Source organism: Colius striatus, chromosome 1, assembly GCF_028858725.1.
Source record: "Colius striatus isolate bColStr4 chromosome 1, bColStr4.1.hap1, whole genome shotgun sequence".
NCBI classification, from domain to species: domain Eukaryota; kingdom Metazoa; phylum Chordata; class Aves; order Coliiformes; family Coliidae; genus Colius; species Colius striatus.
In genome coordinates, this window is record NC_084759.1 from 155,107,528 (window position 1) to 155,126,491 (window position 18,964).

The following is an 18,964-nucleotide window of genomic DNA, read 5'->3' on the forward strand; positions in this document are numbered from 1 at the left end:
AAAAAAGTAGTGAAACAAAACCTTTACTAATAATAAAGTTTTAGTAATAAATAAAGCATTTTTAGTATTCAATGCATGGCACTCATTGTGACAAAAATTAAGGTCGTACAAAATATAGCCAATTGATTTGTTTTCACAGTCTCTTAGAGCAATATCGCACAGCTTTTTGGTGCTGAGGATTCTTAGAATAGGATGAAGAACCCCCATCAAGCCCCTGCCACCCTTGCTGTTCCTTCCCCTGGCAAAAAAACAAACCCATCCCAAACCCTAGAGTTGGCAAAGAAAGGAGTACACTCTAAATTGTCCTTTCTTAGAAAGGATTACTTTAGGATAAGTTTTTCATCTCTAAGCCTTACAAACAGAAAAAGGAAAAAAGCTCCACTTTGAGCTTTTCTTATCAATCAAAATATGCAACTCTAAGGATAAAATTCCCAGGGAAGGCAGATCTTCCCATAAGGAAACCACACACTGTTCACACATGTATACACTCTTACAAGAAACATGAAGAAGCTTCTAGTTGGAAAGTCAGTTTCTTCTCCAAGGAGAAATTAAAATTGAGTGGAAAAAAACCAATCTCAACAACATGGATTTTATGCAGCCTAAAAACAATCATGTTAGCTTCCAGTAATAGTATACTATTTCCCTACTAATTGAATTTGTAGAAGTTCTAGAAACCAACATGTACAATACAGTATTACTGATTTTTTAATGACTTTTTTTGTTCCTGACATTTATGACAAGTAGAAAAAAAAAAAGTTGTTCCTGTTCCAAAAAATACTGCTACAGAAGCTTATCCCTGTGTTGTCTTCTCTAAACTAGTTTCTGTTCTGGAATACATTTTAATTCAGTCTCGGGAAGAAATATTACTTATTTTTAAGCTAAGTCAGAAGAAAAATACCTTTACCTGTGTAAGCTTGCTGCAAGTGAGCAGGCAGAGGTGAGTGAGACAGCGTTGCTGCGTGCTGAGCACCTGGCTGTAAACCCTTCAGTAAGTCTGGGGGAAAAAAAAGGAGAACAAAGATGAAAAATAAATCTTACGGACAGAGGCAGCTTTTATGAAATTCAAAGGGTTTGTTTTTATAGTGTAGCTAGATTAGCATGCTAATTTACAAGATTTCTGAACAAAAACACAACAATAGCAACCCTGATGGCTCAAATAAGTCAAAAGAAACACACCTATTAAGATACAGTTAATCTAAAGTCAGAACAAAGACGATGCCTTGCTATTGAGACGTAACTCTTCATATCATTTCCTTTGGCAGAAACATCAAAAACTTATATAGGATAAAACCTTAAGAAATTCTTTTTAAGCAATCAGAAAAAAAGTAAATGTTGTCTTGGTTGTTACCTTCTCATAAAAGAAGTATCACATTTGACATCTGAGACTACCAAGATAAGGATATTTTGAGGAATCACGGCTGTATTAAGGGTCTTATTTGTCCTGTGACATTTAGAGACTTTTAAGTTATATTCCCTTTCTAAAAATAAGGGATTAAGAGTGAACCCAACTAAATACAAACTGTGAACATATCAATGAAGTTAAGCTTCAAGGTCACTCATAACATTTGGATAATCACATCAAATTCTACCAGTGAAAAAGTCACATTTACTCTCCTGCAGAGATTTTCATGAACCAAATTTGAGCCTCTCCGAACTACGTTGCATCCCTTCTTAATTTCCATTTTCAGGATGGATCTTCCCTTATAGCACAGTGTGGTAACTAATTCCACTCACTCTGAGTTAGGCTGTGGTGGAAAGCCGCTGAGGTAGATCCCGAGGTGGTTGTCACTCCAGCCGTGTCCGTCCCAAATCCAAGCAGCTCCAAGGGAAACTGGAAGGGCACGGTCACAGGAACAAGGCCACCCAGCATCCCGAAAGGAGTTAATGGTGCAGACGTCACGTTCTGACTGGTTACAGACAGGGGTGATGCCATGAGAGTCAGAGGTGAGGCGTTAGCCAGTAACGACGCTCCTGCTGTTGACTGTACAAAGAAAAAGAGTACTTCAAGATTTTAAAGTTTTTAATTGTGTTCTTTAAAGAGTTAAGAATCAACTATTTACTCTTAAGTATGGCCCTATTTAGAAGTGTACTAAACTATTAATAAACATCCACTTATCTACCTAGGAGGTCTTCCCACTGCTCATCTGCTAAGCAAGTAGAATTCTATCTCATACTCAGATGTAACAGTATAATTCATCTCATGTTTTTCTCATCAGCCTTGCAGGTAATTTCCTCTATTTCCTTTATAATTATGCACTGAGTATACAAAGTCTAATGATACATCTTCTATTAGATTAATGATAGGAAGTTATAAGATATGTATCTGAAGTTCTTTGGAATCACAGTATTAATCTCTCCTCTCCAAATCTGCGACTTAACAAAACATTAACTTTATTTCTAAAAAGGTTGCTTAAGAAGCAATGATTTTTGAAAATTAAGGTTCTTGCAGAAGAACCCCCACACTCTGTCAGAAGTCACATTACCAGGATGCAGACATACTTATGTATGCATAGGTGCATATCCACGTGTCAAAGCAAAAGACAAAAGGAAACTATCTCTACATATACCACAATGACGTTAAATTTGCCATAGAAACAAAAATGCAAGATTAGCCAGAACACTTTACCTACAACAGCTCCCTAATCACATTAATTCCTCTAGCATTAGCTCATTCTTGTTTAACAATCTTTCCTTTACTATACATGCAATAATTTTATATGCTAATGTTCAAATTCTCTAACGATTTACTACAAAACAGTATGGAAAGCATTTTGGGTCAGACTCAAGCTCAGATAGTTCAGATGTTTGAGATAAAGAGACTCTCACTGAAGAGGACTTCAAACCTGTGCATTTATACAAGTAAGCCTGAACTAAAACCAAAACTTAGAATAATTTTAATAAACATGGGAGCTTAAAACGAAAATGAAATCTCCTTGTGTTTAGTAACATCAACTTGCAGAAAATCTAAGTGATGAAAACTAGCAGGGACAAAGTTTCTATTACCAGTTTTGGTTTTAAGGTGTTCAGATAAAGGCAGCTAAAGAGAAGTTAGTTGCTGCTAATGAGGAAGCACAAAATGTTCAAACAGTAACCCTGTAAGTGTAAACAACCACAAATGAGTACTTGTATTGGTCACTTTCGGAATGACAGCTTCTAAGACATACTCTATCCCACAAGTTGCAAAAAAATGGATAAAAAAACTTCAACATACATTATTCTCTTCTGCCTTTAAATTTCACAATAAGCCTATGTACAAAAAATTACAACTGCTCACTGTCTATGTAATCTTCACTGTGCAACAAAATTAAAACCATACAGTAATCCGTTGCAACTGTAGATTTGTAAAACATCTGAAAACAGAAAAAAGCTTTGTAACATGCCATGCCAATATCTTGCTTACTCTCTCAAAAAGGAGAACTTCAACGATGGAAAGATCTACAGAAAATGCCCTTAAACAAGTTGTAGTTCAGATATTTCTATTTCTCGCCCATGACAGCACTTCATAAAGTGTTTCATCCTGCTCACACAAATCTGAGTCATTATGAACCTTAAAAGTCTAAGACAGATTCTGCTTAAGAGTACTGACGCTACGTAGAGCTTTTTAAGGAAATCACATTTGATAACTACTGAATTTGATATGACTTTGGCTTTGTGTTCTTAAGTTGTATCTTAAGAGTAAAATTTCCACAGAACTACAGCAAGAGTAGGCTTATATTCTGGTAGGTGACTGTGTCAATCAAAAGGAGAAAGGAGGGAAATACTTGGAAACTCTTGCTGGTTAGGAACATCTTCATTATTGCATGAAGTCACCTAGTCTGATCTTCAATGTAAGTAGATCAGGATATTCTAATGAGCAACTCAGGTATCACTCATCTACTGACTGACTAACAGCATCTCAGATAGGAATTAAATTTCTAAACCCTTAATGGCAAGGAGATTCACTTTCAGTAATATGCAAAGTTTTAAAAGAGGTGACTTAACTCCTTAGTACGTTGTACCTAATAACTACTGTGGAATTAAGTTCAGCAGCCAGTCATTAGATCTTTAAGGCTAAATAAAGATTCATGTTATATTACTACTCTTCCCCTTCAGTGTTCTTGGACTTGGGAGATAATTTGATTGTAATCTTCTCTTGAAAATACTGCACTGACTAAGCCTCAGTCTGCATATTAACAACAGCTTTACTCCATTGTTTATCTTCCTTGCATCATTCTTCTGAATCATTTCTAGGTTAAAGTAACTCCTGAAGTGTCAAAAACCCCACATGTGAAGTCATAATAATTATTTTAATGATACCACATGCTGCTCAGTACCTCTAGTTGATTTTCCCCTTCTATATACCAACACACCTTGTGCATTCATGTTACTCAGTTATCCACAACATCCCTTTCAACCCTCTACTGTATGCCAAAATGCATTTCATTCCTCAGATGATCAGTGCTTCTTAAAAAAATAAAAACATACTTGCCTTTAGCTACAGAAAGGTTTGCCAGAATTCATCTCATCATCCAATACATACTACTTATTTCCCTCATCTGTCACCTTTAAGCACTATCACATTCATTTCACATTTTCTTCTATATCACAGCAATTGTAGTCACTGGGTTCTGTTGATGGCATCAGGAAGAAACAACTCTGTTCCCAATCCATTCACTGTAGCTTTTTTTGCCTCCAGGCACCTTTCAGAGTAACCAAACTGCACTGTATCTGACTCAGCTCTTCTCTAGGCCCTGTGCAGTACCTCAGTGGCCCTTACACAGCATTTGAGTTGTGGGTTTTTTTCATTCAAAGTAGCCAAAATGAGAAACCTGTGTCAAAGTCTGCCAGACATTTCTTTACATTTACAGGTTTAAAGTACAGCAAGATGAAAGACCATTGAAATGCCTTGTAAAAGTCATCTTCCTCCTGTTATTTAACTGTATTAAGAAAAAATTTGATGGCAAGCTACAAATATTATAAACCATTGCTAAAAGTTGAGTATACAGCACTACCATGCAACAGCTATGTACATCGTTCAGAAAAATACAAAGCTTTTCCATTTGCTGTACACTAAGACTCTGATTTACAGCAACATTCTTAAGTAGTGAAGACTTCAGGACAGACAGCAATAGAGACACAGAGGAAAACCTCAAATCACCTCAGTAATTCAATCATTCCCAGTAAGAACACACAACTTGTGAAAGCAGCTTGTCTTCTGGGTAAGTAATAGGTTTTCATAGGTTTTAGAACAACAGTATTTTCAAAGGGGTTTTTTGTATGACTTGTTTTATCTCCAGCTATTAAGTTCTGCATAAGTAGTCTCTCAAACAATTTCTAGCATCTCTTTATATAAATGAAGTGTCTCATTAAGTTTGACTAGATACTACAAATACATATTTAATCACAAATACCAAAAGCCCTTACAAGCATTAATTTTTAAAGACAAGTCTCGCTCTATACTCAAACCACAAGCAACTGGGCTCCAGTTTTACAAGCTAATTATGAAGCTTGGCAACAAATACAGCAAGACACCTTTTCATACTACCACCATCATTACAAAAAAACAAATATGCAAGAATACACAGATCCAATAATACAACAAAAAAACCACATCCCCCCGAAAATATGGCAACACAAAGCTTTTTCTTTTTAGCTTTTAAATTGCTAGAAAAGGAAAAACAAAAGTGAATTCTGTTCCACAGTATAAACCCAACCAACGTTTTACAGTGAGGATTTGTTCCACACTGATTCTTGCATTTCTCATCAGGCTGAAATACCTATTTGCCAGTGCAAAATAGTTTCGTTACTATTAGCCTTTATGCTTAGTGAAATATAAACATCAAATTTATGACGCATTTTCAAACCCAGATATTGCAAGAAAGAATGTTTACACAACAACTGTGATAAACAGTAATGTAAGGTTTAAATGTAATGTTGTTAGATGCGTACCTGCACACTGGCTGCGACAACTGGAGACCCTGAGGCAGAAGATGGTCTGTGTGGAGTTGACAATTGTTTAGTAGCACCCTGTGTTCCACTTCCTGCTCCCCCAGACAGACTAGTCCTACTAGCTCCACTTGAGTTAAGGTTACTGCCTCTGCTGGCAGGTACATTCATTCCAACTCCACCCAAATTACTTTTACCAACAGGTCCAGTAGGAGAAGAGTTGGGCAATTTTGAAGAAGCCTGAGGGTTCTTTGCAGGCTGAAGGCCTGAGGTGCGATTAGAGGGCAGCAAATTCATTGTGGGAGACTGCCTGCTGATATTTACACCACTGGTCTGTTTATGAAGGGGGTTGTTGCTGGAGTGACTACTCTGGGAAACTAGTGCACTTGAACTGGAAGAACTGGGTGTTGTTGCAGGCCTAGGGGATGAGGTGGACTTGGATGAGAATTTAGGTGATGCATTGGGCTTGGGTGTCACAGAGGGCTTAGATGCAGTGGGCTTGGGAGAGGCAGCAGGTTTGGGAGAGGCAGCCATGGAGAAGGGGGGCTTGAAACCCTGGGAAGAAACTTGTGACACCATAGCCTTGGCTAAATAGTTACTAGAGGTAGAGGTGCTGGATGTTGTCCGAGAAACCAGTGGGTGAGACACTTGTTGAGAGCCACTTCCGGATGAAGGATTCGACAAAGGCAGGCGATATACTACAGGCTTATCTTGAGCTTTGATGACTGGTGATGAGCAAGACAGTTTGGGATTACTACTCAATTTTACCACTGGATTGGTCTGTGATTTACTAATAGTTGCTTGTAAGGGAGATACATATTTCTGCTGTACAGCTGAATGCTGGTGCACCTTTGTCACTTGTGATGCTGAGGAAGAACCACCTTGTGCCTCAGAAGATGATACCAGGATATTAGCATCCTTGGTTCTTTGAGAAGAGGTGGAAATAGCTGCTTGGGTCTTAGAGGAAGAAACATGAGTCTGCGAAGAAGAGGAAGCAGCTTGGATCTGACTTGACCTCTGTAGTCCTTGCTGAAGTAGTTTGGCTGGCAAAGGCTCTAAGGAAACCTTAGGATTTTGAATTGAAGATCCAGCAATAAGGCCTGAAGAGATACCAGTGTGAACTAGGTCCTGGGGTTTCTTTGGTAGTGGCCCTGTGTGACCAGCAATAAGACTTGATGAATGGGGCGTTTGAGTGGGCTCTACTTTCTTTGAAGTTGCCAGGGGCAACTTACTCATAATGCTCGCTAGTTTCTCTTCCCTCAGCCCAGGGCGAGGTCTGGATGTTGGTGTGTCTATGGTGGACCCAAGAGGTGATCCCTTGGCACCATTATTGATAACTGCCAGAGCATCAGAAATAGAGTCTAGTGACGGTGGGTGGAAAGAGAGGTCTTCATCCAGTGAGTCATCCAAGCAGATCGTCTCTGGAGCTGGTGTGCAGCTGGAGCTGGCTAGGGTACAGACAGGTGTGCTGGAGCTCAGGACAGTAGCACAACTCGAATTGACTGAAGACATGCAGGTTTTCTGTTCTTTCTTTGGACTTGAGTCCTGAGAATCAAGAGATAAGAAAAAAAAAAGGTTTAATAACCTTTCTGGAGTAGACATAAAATCTTCTTTAGTGCAATACTATTATTCTGTACATTCTGAGGAACAGAAGATCTACTATTCAAATTTTCAGATTAAGTCCTGTGTGAGAATTTAATATCTGTATTTAAAAACCTAGTGCTGTTTCTCCACATTGCTAAAAGTGCCCCATACAGTTAAGAATAAGCAATGCTCTGTAGAAGAGAGTAGCTTATCTGGTCACCAGGTAAAACTCCTACTGACCTAGTCATGCCTAATCAGAATCTCTATTAACTTACTACACTATTGTCCCAACCACATATTTTTTCAATGCCAAGTTTAACACAAACTGAAAATAAACACAAAGCACACATTAAAAAAAAAAAAGGGAAAGTTTACTGGAACAAGTATCTCTTTGTAACTTTAAGCCATATTAGTTTTCAAAAAATTGACTGCAAGGTTGTACAGAAGTCTTTCATACTACTTTCTTTAGAATAATACACCATCAACTGAATCAGCTCTTATAGCGCTTCCTGGTGGAACTCTTTTGAAACAATTTTTTTCAGTGTCAGATGCAGGAAACAGATTGTACCAAATGCTCATATAGAAATCAGATATCAAAATAGGTATTTACCTTCACTTTGGCTTTAGGTGCCAGAATCACCTTCTTCTTTGCCCTAAAACAGAGAGGATATACATACGTATAAGACAAACGAAAAACAAGTAATTTAAACTGTTACCTTGATTATGTCCCACTAAAATAGAAGGATGACTACTAGAGTCCAGCTTTAATAACAAAACTTCTTTGAAACAGAAAATAGGTTAAAATATAGGAGGTGAGGAGAACAAGCACACTTGTTCTTTTTTTCCTGTCATATATCTCTAAGTAAATTAGATGCAAAATTCACTGAATTGCTGATATAACCTGATGTATCAAGAGCTATTTTCTGCTTCTCTGATTTGAAGACACTTCAAAATATTAAGGCATTTCAGCCTTTTATAATCTTAGGAATTTGTCTGCTTTGCAGAGCTTTGTCTAAACAAGTAATCTCTAATAACTACATAATTTCACTTTACACTGATGTTTTTGCCAGTGAGGAATATACTTCTTGTTCTTGTTTCTATTTCAAATCACATAAAACCAGTCCATGTCCATACTCCCCCACACAAAAGAAAGTGTTTTGCTTTCTGGCTGTGAAACAGTTAGATATAACTTCTGTTTCTTGCAAGAAGCCATTTAACAAACTTCCAGGTTCTTTTGCAGTGGGAGTGAACATCACAGCACCAACCACAGTTATGCAGGCAAGGACAGTATTAAGGATTGCTAATCATCAGCTTCAACTTAGAAGTTAAGCATTTCACACTTTCTTTTCTCATTTCTATTTCTTCAAGAGCATCAACAGATTTGATTTACATCTTCTAGGTCATTTATTCTCATTCACTAAACAAATAGGAATATTCCTGGTTTCAAAAAAGTCCTCATTGTAGGTGGACTATGACTCAGTTTTGCTATCACGTAGAAAAATATCCTATGTTAATCATACTTATCACAAGGGTTGGGTGTTATTCAAAGTCATAATTGTTTATTTGAGTTCTGTCTGAAGGCAGGCAGCTCTTAAGGTGGTAAAATTCCAGTAAGATACATAGTCTTCTCTGCTTAGAGATATTTATGAGGAAAAGAGCAGGAAGTACTGCCATCTAATTTAATGTGCTGCACAGCAAAATTTAAGTAGTGTATAGTGCTTTGAAATACTTTGAGTAAAAGGCATTAATCCAAGAATGAATATCCACTTATCTAGCCACTCCATAGCCGAGTTAAAATATAATGCCACAAGAACCTTTCAGTTATGAGTCTAAATTAAAAAAATAAGAAATATTAACATTGTAAGGTACATTCAAACAAATCCCCAAGTATCTCCCTTTCCTCCCCTCTGTCCACAAGAATCGGCATGAAGACGACAAAAGATGATATGGACAACCTAAAGACTCTAGTAAGTTGTCAATATTATACTTACGGAGCAGAAGTGAGGTGATTGTGAACACTTCGGCTTTCTTTAAAAAGCATCCTAGAAGAGTGGCAAGAAAAGAAACACAAGGTGATTGTACAGGGATGACCAACATATGACCAAATACACAAGTACTCTTTGAATTTTTTGTCTATCCTACAACTTGCTACCCAAATGTAGCTGTAAACAGACAATGAAAACTTAGTCCCATTCCCTGCTGCCAGGTAGGCAAACTAGAACAGACAAGATTTTCCTACATCACTGCCATCACTGACCACATCATGAACAGCTGTCTAAACAGGAGCTTTTCACCACTGATAACTATTGCAGCTTTACAGGATGTGTTATGAAAAATCCAAGTATCCACAAATCTCATGTCATGTGGTAAGAAAACATTTACATCCTCTCACTACAGTTCTGCCTTACTTCTCAGATTCCACTTTCAGCTCTATTTTCACATTTACTTCACCATACTAACCCCCAAATCTGTATTACATTGTTCCTCATGAGACTATAAAATGCCTGTAAAGAACATCATGGAGCAAAGTGAACGCTCCTTATCAGAAGGTTACTGTGGCACTGTCTGACCTATCCAGCTTCTCCAGAGTATTTCACTCCCACCTCCTTCCTCGTGCTTTGCCTACTCCATCTTTTTCATTTGGGAATGAAAATCCAGAATTAATCCCAGGCCCCAATTATTTGTAGAATTATCCTTAAAGTTGCAAGACAAAAGTCTAACTACTATAGGAAAAGAAATCAAAGGTATAGTACAAAGAAAGGACAGTGTAGTATATGTCCAAAAACAAGAACATGCATGGAAAATAATCATAGAATCATAGAATGTTAGCGGTTGGAAGGGACCTTTAGAGATTATCTAGTCCAATCCCCCTGCAGAAGCAGGTTCACCTAGATCAGGTTGCATAGGAACATGTCCAGGTGGGTCTTGAAGATCTCCAAAGAAGGAGACTGCACAACCCCTCTGGGCAGCCTGTTCCACTGCTCCATCACACTCACAGTGAAATAGTTTTTTCTTATGTTTAAGTGGAATTTTTTGTGTTCCAGCTTCATCCCATTACCCCTTGTCCTGTTGCTAGCTACTATAGAAAAAAGGGATGTTCCAACCTCCTGACACAAAATCCCTCCATTTCAAACACATACTGAGATGTAAAAGTTGATGAGAGATCAGTATTAGATTGTTTCTCTCTGATTATGACTTCAAGTCAAGTGTGCTGTTTGACCAGCGCAAAATAAATGTGTTGCAAGCCTAGTCACATGACCACCTCCAAAAATGCTGAAACTCTGAAATAAAGGAAACAGATTTCTTGCTCCTTACACTTCTTTTCTGGACATATACATATCCAGGTTGCAGGCTTTTTCCATACATACATGGAAAAAATAGGCAACTCAGTTCAACAAAACATGGATTAAATTCTTTGAAAGAGGCCTTGGGATCATTTAGGACAATAATATTTCTCCAAATCCCTGGGACAGAGTATGGAAGTTACACATATAGAAAACTCACATGACAAAGGTAGTTGTGATACTCAGACAAATGAATTAAAAGTTAATTTCAAATTATGACCAGTATATTTACTCATGCTTTGTAACTAAACTACATGGGACATGAAATACAGTTAACCAGCACAGAGCAAGAAATTTTACCTCTGTGCTGAACCTACAAAGTTCTGGTACCATAGACCTACTCTTATTAGTAAGAATTTCTTACAAAATACAGTCAGTAAGGCATTTTTAACATTAATGCCTCATTTTTTTTTTCCAGTTTACATAGCTCCTTCTCACTTAGAAAAGTAAAACATGATAAGCCTTCAACATGATAATCCCCACCCTAATACCCTAACAACATGAGCATCCAGCATATGAATGATATGTTCTATTAGGAGTTATCACTGTCAGAGTCCATGAAATACTTGCTTTTCCTCTTTCCCTGCATAACCATTTGCATACAAATTATGATACCTCACTTCATCAACAAAGCAGGGAAGCACCTCTCCAGAAATATAGGATGTTTTGTAAGTTATTATGGTGCCAGAACTGGCCAGTTGGTAAATGTTGCTAGTCAACAGAAAGTTATCATAAGGCAGCTCTTAGGCTTTGGTTGGCTTTTGGGTTGTTTTTGTGGAGGGCAGGGTGGTGGTATGTGTATTGGTTTTGGTTTTTATTTGTGGGTTTTTCTTTGGTTGGTTTTTGTCTTTTTCTGTTGAAACCTCTTTTACAGATAGTTTAAAAGCTTGACGTTTTCAGCACTTTTGTCATATGGAAAGGAGAGAATTATATACACTGTACAGCTTCCAAACACAAAATTTCAACGTTTCACTCATATTCTTGAATGACCTCATACTATCCCTTGACTATTTCACCACTATCATCAGTGGTCTCCATATCGGTTTCTTAAGCTAGACTGGGATTCTTCATTTGAGAAAACTAGATACTTGAACAGAAATGTCAGCTGTATGTCACAAATCATAGAATTATAGAATGGTAGGCATTGGAAGAGACCTTTAGAGATCATCTACTCCAACTCCCCTACAAAAGTAGGTTCACCTAGATCATGTTGCATAAGAACATGTCCAGGCGGGTCTTGAAGACCTCCAAGGAAGGAGACTGAACAACCCCTCTGTAAAACTTCATTTGTTCCTCTCATTACTACTTCACAAGTATCTTACTACACCCTCATTTTCTATATCAACTACTCTAGGAAATATCTCAGTATAGTTATTTTTACAGTTTGATACAGATTTGATTAATCTACAATCAATGTACTCGAGCAAAATTATTAGTATTGTTGTATCATTCAGCTGTTACAGCTAGGTCAAGACTTGATGGGAAATTGTCTTCTGCAGTGGGTGCTACAGAAGGAATGAACTCATGTGATCTGTATTTGCTTCTCTCCTCCCACTTCAGAGGGTTTGAAAACTTCGTCAGACTTGTATTTCACAATTATTGCTCTGACTTTATTTATTTCTTCGTGTGGGTTGTTCTCTCCCAAGTCAGTAGGAAGCAGCTATAAGTTTTCCTCAAGAAACCAGTGTATTTTAACTGCAGCAACACAGACCATCCTAATTGCATACAGGTAATCAAGAGCACAAAGTGTTTTGTGAACTCTGCTGTTGAAACTCCGGCATATAATTTTCAAGTCTAAGTCTCAATGCATTATCAAATTGCTTACAACATATAGGCAAAACTCCTCTCTATATCACTATCACTTTCTGTATCACAGAATGGTCTTCCCAAGCAATTACCCCAGCCTCATACTTTCCCTTCAAATTAAGGATCACACACTGTGTTATAAACTTCAGTAAACTCGGTCTCCAGCAGATGACAAAAGCAAATAGTTCTCCAAGGAAAACAGGGGGGTATTTAGCTCTCAGGCTTGCAAACAAGACTGAAAATTATCTTCTGAAAAGCATTCATTCTTCTAAAATATCCCAGTTCCACTGACATACCAGTATTAATAGTACATGGCTGAGTTAAATCTATGACAAAAAGTAAGATCCAATAAATAGTTGACAACAAAATGTGTAGACATATAAAGCAGGTATCTTACCTTGCCTGCATCCAGCCTTTAGGCCAAAGTGGTTTCACTTCTGTTTCCATAAAGGTTTTGAGGTAATCTTCAGCAGATTGACTTCTATTTGGCTCTAGCTCATAGCATCCCAGCTTGATCTTGACAAGATTACACAATAGAGACCTGCAGAAAGAAAACACACCAAATACACTGAAAGAAACAACCTTTTAAAAAAGCTCAGCAGAAAAAGGCTGAGAAATTGAAATACTGATGCTAAACAGCTGTTGTCCCTTGCCAATTGCAGAAGAGCTCCATTCCAATTGCAGTTTTTTGGAAGTTCGCCACTACACAAGTTTGCTACTACAACTGGTATGATCTGCCACTGTCAGTTCTCCATTTCCAACAGACCATATGGCTCTCTTTTTTTGATCCTTACTATCATTTTGCAATTAGTTTTATATTTTCTTTATGGTTTCCTTGCAGTTGAAACATCTCTCACTTTGCCCAGTGACCTCTACCTCACTTGTGATGGGAGCATGCTTGAAAGCAAGTGAAATACATTCTATGCTTAATGTTTCAACAGAAGATCCTGTCTTTTACTGTCCTTAAAAACAAAAAAGTGCACTCAGTTAAGTAACATTGGCCTTTCAGAGTCTCTTGAATGAAAACAGTAACAGATCTAAACATCTCTGTACAGATCAGTCCAAGCTATACTGGTTGTATATATTCCATGAAGCGTCTTTCCCTGTTGTTTTAACACACTGAAAAGACTCATCGTGAGAAATCCAACAGCTGCTTTTAATAATATGTATACTTGTACTAAAGTTAGCTCAGATCTTGCATGGGAAATTACCCATTATTAGTTGTTTAAAAGTCTGTATGTAATAGTAAATATCTTTATGTAATAGTAAAATCTGTTTTAAGAACAGTGAGAATTCATCATTTCAGACATGAATCTGTGTCGCTCTTGAGGGATAACTTCAAATTTGTGTTCCGAGAGGACAGGAGAAGTTAAGAGTCATGCATTCTTGATGCTGGCTTGTCCAAGGTCTGGTAGACTTGCCAAACCAGCATTGACAACTTTGGTTGTCTACTCTATGTGACAGAAATCTTTACTACTCATTGAGTGACACTGTTTTGTGACCTGTTCCTAGAATGGTGGGAAGCAGGTAATGCCTCTGCTGCTTAATGCCTCTGTTCTGTACTTGAAGAAGCTTGAAGTCCTAGGACCAGGAAAATTCTCACATATTTGGATAAAGAAAATAAACTAGCAGTGAAAAAGGGCTGGGCATAAGATGATCTTGCCTTTCGGGTTAAAGAAAAAGGTGTTATATCATTGCAACATTCTAGTTTTTCTATTTAGCCCCACTCTCCAAAACTTCTGAGGTGTACTTCTGAGAACAAATATTTATTAAACATTACCATATCCTAACATCCCCTTGGAGGTCCCTTTATGAAGTCTGTGAAAACTCTCGGTGGAAAAGGTAGTCTTGTCTCACCTCACTGTGTCGTCCCAGTGAAACTTTTTTCTGGGTCCCACAACTCTCTTTCCAGGTTTCTCATCATCATCTTCCTCTGATCCATTTTTCTCTCGCTCATCTTCTGCTTGCAACCTACAATTAGAACAATTGTTTTCCTTATACATATTAACATAGACAACATGTTTCCTTGAGAAAGAAGTATCATTTTAGGTGTTGGAAATATTAAAAAACAGATCTGTCTTCAGATTCTCATTATACCCTTCCTGAAATGGTAAACAGTTCAACTTCCCCTCCCCAGTGTTTCAAGGTCGTCAGAGTCAAGGGAAGAGGCCATACTGCATGCTATCAAGGGATGCTGGCTATAAGCTTCGTGTCATACCTCTACTGGGAAACGGCAGGATGCTTATCAAGAAATGCTTCTCCAAGTCTAGAATGACTTAACTATAAGGGAAACTATTACAATGAGAAAGGACAAAGTATATCAAGAACCCAAATATACTATCCTCCTATATGAGGAGAATCTCCAGCACCCTTCTCACAATAACTTCTTCCTTTGCTATGCACAGGGTCTGAACAATGTGGGAGACAATCTTCCAGCTGGCCTCTAAAATGGACACACAGAGACTGCAGAAATACCTACTTGGCATTCTTGGCTTGACTGCGGGCCTGACAGTCCTCTTGATACTTGCATAACTGTTCAGGCATGACATTACTGACAGCCAGCTTCAGCTTTTGCAGTGGTTCTCTCAAGCGGTCATCCTGTGAAAACAGAAACACCAAAGCAGTCCTTTTAGATGCAATGTAAAGAGGGTTTCAAACAGTATCACAAAAGTTACTTCCCCAGTTGCTCCTGAGAAAATATTCCCAGTACTAGCTATTGACTGCAACACCCATTTCCCTACACGGCACTTGAATGCTGTTAAGTACAACAAAATCAGAGAAATGTATACACTTGAAATTCTGCATATGACTCATCTAAGTTGAGACCAGAAACAAGGAAAGATAATCACAAAGAGACCTATCACGAATATCCCAAAACATTATGGCATGACATCAATAAATAATGCTTTTTAATCAAAATAGGGAAGGGATGAAAACCTGAGAGGAAAATGCAAGATGACTTGACCGATGAGTATCTCAACACTTCAAAAACTTTGTGATATAAAAACATGCTAGGCAATGAACAAAATATATGTATTATGTTATTATTATACATAATTTATGTACCTCAAAAGGTGAGGAATATGTATTCTGAATTGTCTCCAAATATTCAGAGCTTCAATCATTAAAGCAAGATACTATATGCTTCCCTATAACTTTTAATTATCTTTGTACATCTTCTGACATATTATTCTTAATAACAACTGCTTACTGAGGAGAACTAAAATATTCTATGCTATTTCACCTTTCTTGCTTAGAAATTGCATTTGAATATCTTTGCTTTCTTAGCAAATTCTGAGACCTTTGCATTCCTGATCCTCAGATCCCCTGAAAGATTTAGCCCTGGATTTCCTGTGAAGAACTGGGTCAGGATACCTCACAGCTAACTTTCTTATCCAAAAGAAAAACATTCTTTAAGAGTAAAGCAACTGCAAATTGCATGTAAGGCATTTGTAAGACCTAGCCACAAAAGCAAATTTGCACAAACAGTACAGGCTGAGTCATCTATTATTGATCTAGCTTTTCATTTTTCTCAACACAAAAGTGAATGTAACAGTAATTTTCTTCTTAGCCTGTAATAATGATTTATTGTGACTTTCTAGGTCTGCTACTTTGGTATGTACCCTGTTCCCAGCTTGCAAGATGAAAACATCTCCTTTTCTAAGGGTCCAAAATCCTTGGTATATTTGTTCCTAAAGTAATGACAATAGCAGGTACACACAGAAAAGCTTTTAAGATCACCTAACAGCATTTAGCATTATTGGAGACTGTGTGGCTGTTGTTCTACTGTCCTACACTCTGTCCTCACCACTATGACTTAACTGACTCATGCTAGACCTAATCTCCCTGTCATTACCTGAACATTGAGGTGTAACTTCTTCAGACGCTTTATCAGTGTGTCCTTATTGCATGGCACAAAAGCCTCAAGGTGAGAATACACTCCATTGCGGATGGCAGGATTTATCTCCTGTAACTGTAGCTCAATACTGACAGACAAACAAGAGACAGTCAATCAGCGAGGCACTCCAAGATGAAGACGTCAACTGAACAAAAACCTAAGGAAGTTTTGTATCCATAACATACTCTAGCTATGCACACTAAAAATAGCAGCTTGGGATATTTTCAGATAAACTTTTTTACAAAAGAAGCTTAATTAATGGGAAGAAACCATTCATATATGTACTTCTTCAGCAATGTTGAATACTGTTATTCAAATTTCGTTTACTCCAATATTTGCACATCAATCTTGATACAATTTTGACTGCTACAGTCTTCTAGAGATTACTTTTTGTTTCTTACAATATGAACGTAGAACATTCTATATTAGAACACTTAGTTGAAGGATTACAGAGTAAAAAAAGAGCTGGCCTTTTCCTTCACAAAAGCTGAAGGTATTTTGAGTTATGAAAGTGGGGGACAGGAAGAAATAATGGCAGTTTTGTTGAATTTTACACATGAAGTCAAGGACACAGGGTACTACAAAACACTTTACACTGGATAAAGACAGACAGATAGTCATGACAGGAATTGTATTCATATATAAATCTCTTTAGCTAATAACTATCTTAGACTGATCTACCTTCATTGACTTTTAAGGGCTTTGTTGGAACAACCTCAATAATATTTCCTCTTCTGTACTTTTCCTTTCACCCCCTTTCCAAAAAGGGAAGGTTGTACAGATAAGCACTTACTCCAGCAGAATATTATTCATGTCTTGCGTGAAAAACTTCTTCCTGCCTTCTTCATCAAACATCTTGGCGGCCTGAAAATACAGCAACAAAGAGTATCCAAGAGTTCATAGAGCATTTTGTCTCAATAACCTTTATGTATTTACTTTTACAGTTGCATCATTCTTATTTTCCAGTAAACAGCATTATTTGGAAAAAACTAAACCAAATTATACTCATCTGTTTAGAAGAAAGATGAAGATTGTTACGCTGAAATAAAAATGCCTTGCTCTAGGGTATTCTATTTAGAATCTGCCTGGATCACTGATGTTAAACACACACATCTTTGCAATAACCACGAAGAAAAAGGTAGAGATGTTTTATTATCTCACCACCAGCAACATTCCGCTACCTCTGTTGGCTTTAAAAAGAAGAGCATTGCTTGGCAAGTCAAGCAGGCAACAGTATCAACACAGTTCTACTCTTAGTCTATAAAAGGCTACTCTTCTACCTCTTACATGCCTCATCAAGTTACAACTTCCCAGCCTCATAGATCCATCTCAGTCCTTCATTGCAATGTCTACAATGGGATTACTTATGCTAGAGAAATACCTCAGCCCTCTTTTCCGATGCTGTCCAGCATTCCTGTCATCTTTAGACTGTATCTCTTTAATACTTTTGTCTTTTCCCGAGTCTGTTTGGGATGGGAAAAAAAATTAAAAGGAAGACAGCCTTATTCCTCCACTTATTCCTTTTATTAGAAGTTTTTACTGACCTCACAGGAATTCCTATGACGAATCCCTTTCTCTTTGTTCTTATCACCTAGATTCTTATTTTCACAAGCAATGACAGCTTGTAGGAGAAAAAAATTCCCTGCACCATTCTACTAAAATCAGTAAGATCTTTGCTCTAGTGTCCATTCACACTGCAAATTTACAGAAGTCAAGAGGAGCTTCCCCCCTGCCATTTTTAGAGGCTTATTGCCATCCTGTACTTAGGCACTGGGGCAAGTGTGGTATCATTATAGCAACTGACAAATATTTGAGGCAGCCAATATGCTACAAGGCTGAATATTGAAATAAACTGAAAGTCTCTAATTCTGTCTTTAAAAGCGACTTGTGACAACACAGAATCACAGAACAGTTTGTGTTGGAAGGGACCATTAAAGATCCAGTTCCAGTGCCCCCCCACCATGGGCAGGGAAACCTTCCACTAGACTAGATTGCTCAAATACAACTGTTAACTAGATAAAAATCCTTTATTACTATGAATACTTACTGTTCTTCCTTTTTGTAGCTAACCTATTTAAATCTGAAAGAAAACATATTCTGGAATTGTGAATTCTACACTGCATAGGAAAACAGGAGTCTGACATTATCAGAAATCACCAGGTACCACATTTTATGGATGGTTCACTGCTTCAGTCATGATACCACAGTTGAAGTTCCTGCATCCTGCTCACTACTTTCTACCATAAATTCCGCTGCTGAGGGGACAGTGCTACCTGCTTAAGAATACTGAAGTCTTTGTCGTGCTTAAAAAAAAGTATTAGAAAGGTTGTAGACATTTACAGGTGAGAGGATCCCAAAAATAAACGTTTGAGTATCTTAAATCTGGTACTTTTAAGCATAACTAGCA

General features: G+C 37.6%; 1 protein-coding gene across 1 annotated transcript in view; it reads right to left on the reverse strand.

The window, feature by feature from the left end:
- UBN2 (ubinuclein 2) overlaps positions 1-18,964 on the reverse strand; it is a 54,420-nt gene that overhangs the window by 9,525 nt on the left and 25,931 nt on the right. Inside the window, exons 7-16 of the mRNA XM_062013752.1 lie at positions 17,351-17,421; positions 16,516-16,645; positions 15,139-15,257; positions 14,517-14,630; positions 13,057-13,200; positions 9,501-9,551; positions 8,120-8,162; positions 5,929-7,470; positions 1,735-1,981; positions 905-994 (exon numbers count right to left, since the gene is read on the reverse strand). Of these exons, the coding sequence (XP_061869736.1) occupies positions 905-994; positions 1,735-1,981; positions 5,929-7,470; positions 8,120-8,162; positions 9,501-9,551; positions 13,057-13,200; positions 14,517-14,630; positions 15,139-15,257; positions 16,516-16,645; positions 17,351-17,421 (2,551 nt within the window). The remainder of the gene's footprint in view (positions 1-904; positions 995-1,734; positions 1,982-5,928; positions 7,471-8,119; positions 8,163-9,500; positions 9,552-13,056; positions 13,201-14,516; positions 14,631-15,138; positions 15,258-16,515; positions 16,646-17,350; positions 17,422-18,964) is intronic.